We start from the raw sequence: 6,000 nt of genomic DNA on the forward strand, positions 1-6,000 counted from the left end.
GCTTGCACCAAATTTAAGTAACTGTCTTTTTACTTGGCTTAATTCTATAGAAGCATCAGAGCTGATCCACTTAGCATTGAAACAGCCCCCCCCCCACACACACACACACCTGTTTATCACAGTGGTTTCTGCCCTGTGGCCCTTGAAGCACTAAAAGGGGGCCCTTTGAGTTAAGAAAGTGGATATCTAATTCTAAATCAAAACTGCGGTCCCTGAGCCAAGCTCTGTTTTTTAAACTGAAGTGTATGAATCAGCCCAGCACTACAGGGAAGAGACAGAAGGTGCTGCCTCCCACCACTTCCAGTGCAGCACCTCTGACCATCAGTTCAGAACACTCTGAACACAACAGCAGCCCTTTCCCTACTGCAGCTACTCAGCAGCTCCGCTGCTGCATCACAAGCAAGGGTGCTGGAACAATTTATATAGTGGGAGTGCTGAGACCCATTGAACCTGTATATAATGGAAACCACTCCAAGCCAGGGGGTGCTGCAGCACCCCCAGTTCCAGCACCTATGATCACAAAAGGAAGAAAGATTAGCTCTGGCTGCTCAGCTGCTGAATTATATGGACCTCAGAAGGACAGGAACTCAAATGGCTCTGCCTGAGCCTAGCATAGCAGCTAGCAAAAGAGAGACACCCCACACACACAGCACAGGCAACCCAGGAGAGAGGAAAGTGAGGAGAAGCTGAGAGAACAAGTCTCTCATAGATTCCTCATTCTCTGCTCCAGCCCCAATTAAAGTCCAGGAGCTCCTCTAACTTGAATGAGTTGGCAACAGTCCCCTAGGGACCATATACCAGGTGCAGAAGCTAGAGCATAGTGTGCTCCTGACAGACATCCCACATTGTCTCCATCCCTAATATGTCTCCTACACTAGGGACTGTGGGGAGGAAGGCATAGGATTTGGCTATACCAACTCTATGCCCACTGGGAACAACTATGTTGAGAAAATCCCCAACTATGGACTAGTGTATGGTTTCACCTCCCGCTGTGCCATATGAGTGGAATAAAGGAAGAGGAACAGGAACAGTATAGAGCATCTGCTCCCAAGTATTGCCTGTGGCAACTTAATCTTTGTGAAATACTGTGTTTGGTCCTCAATCTGAAAAAAAGGGAAAACCACTGGTTTATAATGTAGCTCCAAGCATTCATGATGATCCACTATGTTAAATGGAACTAAATAGGCTTCCCAAAGTGGGCTGGTCCTTTAAGGGGAGTTGAGTAAAGAAGGCCGAAACTCAGTAATATTTGATTTGTGAGAAATGTCAACACTTCACTTCGAAAGAAAGAATCCCATGCACCGCTACAGGCTGGGGACCAACTGGCTATGCAGCAGTTCTGCAGAAAAGAACCTGGGGATTACAGTGGATGAGAAGCTGGATATGAGTCAGCAGTGTGCCCTCACTGCCAAGAAGGCCAACGGCATATTGGGCTGTATTAGTAGGAGCATTGCCAGCATATCGAGGGAAGTGATTATTCCCCTCTATTCAACACTCGTGAGGCCACACCTGGAGTATTGCGTCCAGTTTTGGTCCCCCCACTACAGAAGGGATGTGGACAAATTGGAGAGTCTCCAGCAGAGGGCAACGAAAATGATTAGGGGGCTGGGACACATGAGTTACAAGGAGACGCTGAGGGAACTGGGGTTATTTAGTCTGAAGAAGAGAAGAGTGAGGGGGGATTTGATAGCAGCCTTCAACTACCTGAAGGGGGGTTCCAAAGAGGATGGAGCTCGGCTGTTCTCAGTGGTACCAGATGACTGAACAAGGAGTAATGGTCTCAAGTTGCAGTGGGGGAGGTCTAGGTTGGATATTAGGAAACACTATTTCACTAGGAGGGTGGTGAAGCACTGGAATGGGTTACCTAGGGAGGTGATGGAATCTCCATCTTTAGAGGTTTTTAAGGCCCGGCTTGACAAAGGATGATTTAGTTGGTGTTGGTCCTGCTTTGAGCAGGGGATTGGACTAGATGACCTCTCGAGGTCTCTTCCAACCCTAAGATTCTATGATTCAGAATTTGGTTGGAACAAAACCAAATTTTTTAAAATTCCTTGGGAACTGGAAAACCAAAACCAATTACACATTGGAAAGCCTGACACATGGAATTTCTGAAACATAACACTCCACAGACCAGTGATTGTCTGACTGAAATTGACATTCTTAATTTTACCACTATTAATGTCAAATTCAGTCAGTGGCTGTCAGAGATCCCAGGATCTGGGGCAGCCCCACCATGCAGACTGCCAGGGACTCCAGGAATTGCAGTCCCCCAGGGCTCCCTGCTCAGGACTCAAACGCATGGGGAACCAGCTGGCCCAGGAGTCTGGATACCCTGGTGTTTCTGGCCCTGGGGCTGTCCAAATAGTGGGGCTGCTCCAGAGCCGTGGGCCCTGGAATCTATCCCAGTACCTCCAGGCTCCCAGCTCCGCAAGAGTGAGCCTCCAGGGTTTCCAGGCTCCCTGCTGCAGAGCTGGGGGCCTAGACTGAGACCCCTGGCTAGAGCTGGGTCTCACAAGACTTCCAAGAGTGCCTGGTTCCATGATAGGGAGCCTGAAGGCACTGGCATGGACGGGTTGCCCCAGAGCTGTGGACCCTGGAAGCCCAGGGTCCTTAGTCCCAGGGCTGTCCTACCACCATGGAACCTGAAAGCCTGAAATCCTCCATCCTGGAGCTGTCCAGCTGGCAGGGCTTCCCAGTAGCTCATTAGGTGAATTGGCAGGGAACCAATGGAACCTGCCTGTGATTTGGCATAAGTGTGTCAAACCCAACTTGATTTTGTGAAAAATTCCAATGAAATTCTGTTTCATCAGAAATTTTCCAAGCAGCTCTAGTTTAGCCCCACAGTTTAACTGTGCACAGTTATCCACCACACCCCTCATGATGGGTTTGGGCTTGGGCCAGTGGTTGTGTCAGCTGACCAAGCAAGACATGGTGATAGCCCAGGGCTGATACAAAGATAAAGAGCAGGAAACCCAGGAAGGGATCCAGAGTTAGAAAAGCCTGGGGATGAACCTCTCCATACCAGCCAAAGGGAAAGGTTTGGCTGGAGCTACCTGCAATGAGGAGCAGGAGCAAAACACTTGCGCAGGGCATAATGGATTGGAGCAGAAGGCTGGGAGTTCTTAGCTTTAAGATAAACTGTTATGTTAATAAGCCACACCTCAGAAGGGAAGAGTAATTCAGAAGCACCAATTGTGGTGCCTTGTTTGACTGCAGAAGTGGGGAAACTTGGGGGGGGGGGAATAGAGTCCAATACCTGATGTGCTATGATTGGACTACATGCTCCCTTAAATGTAACCAGCTGCTACTGTGGGAGGACCTAGTCTTACCCTGTGATGATTCATCTGCCTCAGATGCATAAAGCTTTTTAACTTTACCTTTGAATAAAAGCAATTATGCCTTTTTATGCAGGGCTATTAATAGACAGTTTCTAGTGTCTCATGGCAGTTTCTAGTCACTGACTAAAGTTCGAGGAGAACAAGGTGAAATGAAGGTATATAAAGGAAGGCTTGTATTAAAGCAAACTGTGGAGACTTTACTTATAAAGACAGCTGAACATCCTGAAAGAGATGAACCAGAAAATCTTCTGTTACGTGTTGAGTCAGGTTGAGAATTTCGTTTAGTCAGGATGAAGCCAGTATCATTGTAAAGAGCGTAAAAGGAAAGTGAAAGTTTAATCAAGCAAAATGTGATTCATTAATGATTTACACTAGCCAGAGCATAACACAAAAACAGACTAAACAATTCTCTTTTAACCACATTCCTTTAACACTGAATAAGTTTGTTTTCACTGGTGTCAGGGAGGCTATAAGACACTAGATTCAGGAAGACAGCTCTCCTGACACCAGTGGATACAAGATTATTATTCAGTGTTAGAGGGATGTGATTAAAGCAAGACAAGAGGAAAGTACCCAAAAGTAAAATGGAAAGATCTTACCTTAAAATGTCTTTGTTTAAACAAGAAAAAAATTCCACATTTGACAGATTCTTAAAATCGACAGTCAATAGAAAACAAAACTAACAATGTATCTTCACTCACTGTCACCAAGATTGACATTTTTTATTTTTTTAATTGCATTGTAGATATATGTTGAGCGCCCCTCCTAGAGTTGGAGCTCCCAGAGCACCTAGCCCCCTGACTCCATGGCAGGGAGCCTGGAAGCCCTGCCTCCAAGGCACTCAGCATGGCAGGGCTGCTAACCCTGGAAACTCTGGGGTTCCTGGCAGTCTGCATGGTGGAGCTATCCCACTGCTGGGGACTCTGGTATCCCAGGTAAGCTGGCAGGAAACCAGGCAGCTTCTGACAGAACCCTGCCTGCATTTCGGAGAAAATTGGTTAAAACCAAATTGTTCACACCACCACTTAGGTTTTGATAAAATTGGCATTTTCCAGCAAAAACCTGTTTTGTCAGAAAATTCCCAACTAGTTCTAGTCCTGACTATTACTGATGATGTAACCAACTGTGGATATACACTCTAAATGACAGGGAGAGATATAGTCCTGGCTAGGTTTTCAGATAGCTTTCCCCAGCCTACCAGCATTATTTTAGTGATATCTGAATCAAACAGCAATTTAGGGCCTCCTAAAGGCCTTTAGGTTTAAAAAGGAGCTAGTTATTTCTGGATTCCCCTTGGGAGCTCACACCCAATCCCCCCCCCACACACACACCTTGCTGTGCACCCCAAGGGATTCATGCCCACCCCTCAATCACCACGACAGGTGGGTACCCCCAGGGTGCTGGAACTAGGAGAGCAGCAGCACCCCAAGCTTGAAGCAATAATAGCAACTAAATACCTGGCTTCCATCATGGGCTGTGTTTACAAGTTTGTGCGATGACTTTCAGCACCCAGCCTATAAACAGTGTTCTGGTGCGGCTGGGGCAGGTGCCTCACACCACTCTCCGGCCCTGGAGGACTCATGCCCACCTCCCCGCCCTGCTTTGCTCGGTGCCCCTCAGGGGCTGCAGCCACCATCGACCCAGAGCCTGCGGGTTGGTGGTGCCCTCCCAGCTCCCGCCCACACCAGCCCCCTGCCCCGCCAGACGCTCCCCTCACCTTGTTCCTCCTCCACCATCCCGATGGTGCCGCCCGTGTTGATCACCAGCACCCGCACCTGCACCGGTGCCCTGCAGCCGCCCCCGAGCTCCAGGGAGCCCGAGCGCTGCAGGCAGGCCGGGCGCGGGGTGCAGGAGAGGGCTCTGCCCAGGGGGAACCCGCCAGCCGACGGCGCCGCTGCCTCCATCCCGGCCACAATGAGACCGCTACCTCCCGCCCGCCCGTCAATGCCATGCGGGGGACCTGCCGGCTGCCGGCACCGCCCCTTTCCGGATCGCCCGCCCCACAGGCGGGGCCTCCAAGGGGCTCGCCCGGGAGCGGGGCGGGGGGAGACGTAGCCATGCTGGGGCCGGGTCCAGTGATCTGCTGCGCTGGTCCTGGGGCGGGAAGGCTCGGACCCCCCCCCCCCCCCGCCGCCCTGGCCGGGACCCGCGGAGAGACAGACCCACACACCCGGGCCTGGGGGGGCGGTACTGCCCCCCCCGCAACCTGAAACTGGTCAGTGACAAGGTCCCCTCGGTCCATGGGCCCCAGCCCCCCTCAACCAGCGGGCGGAGCCAGCGCATGGGCCTGTCGTCCCCAAGGACACCCTGCTGCCCCCTGCTAAACCAGCCAAGCCAAGAGAAGCGGCCCCGCCCGTATGCTCGGCCTTTGACACCCTGCCCGGCAGGGGAGCAGCGAGATGCGGGGAGCCAGCCGCCCAGGCATCCGCAGAAAAGGCATTTGAGTGGGCATCTTCTGGGACTGGCACCTCTCGCAGACGCCCAGTTACGGGGATCATAGGGAATATCGAGTGAAGGGGAGCAACCCGATTAACATGAAATAGAGTTTAAAAAAATTAAAATGAGTCAGCTGAGGATTTCCCCAGGCTGAAGGTATCCCACAAGACCAAACTTGGTCCCTCATTCCTCGTTCCCTTGTCCTTATTAAAAAGCCAACTGGGGG

At 50.9% G+C, this 6,000-nt stretch overlaps 1 protein-coding gene across 1 annotated transcript in view; it reads right to left on the reverse strand.

Moving 5' to 3' along the window:
• The window catches only part of ASPG (asparaginase), a 78,465-nt gene extending 73,223 nt beyond the window's left edge, over positions 1-5,242 (reverse strand). Inside the window, exon 1 of the mRNA XM_065404277.1 lies at positions 5,056-5,242. Coding sequence (XP_065260349.1) covers positions 5,056-5,242 — 187 coding nt within the window. The remainder of the gene's footprint in view (positions 1-5,055) is intronic.
• Positions 5,243-6,000: the final 758 nt, after the last annotated feature.

This window comes from Emys orbicularis, chromosome 4 (genome assembly GCF_028017835.1).
Source record: "Emys orbicularis isolate rEmyOrb1 chromosome 4, rEmyOrb1.hap1, whole genome shotgun sequence".
Taxonomy (NCBI): Eukaryota; Metazoa; Chordata; order Testudines; family Emydidae; genus Emys; species Emys orbicularis.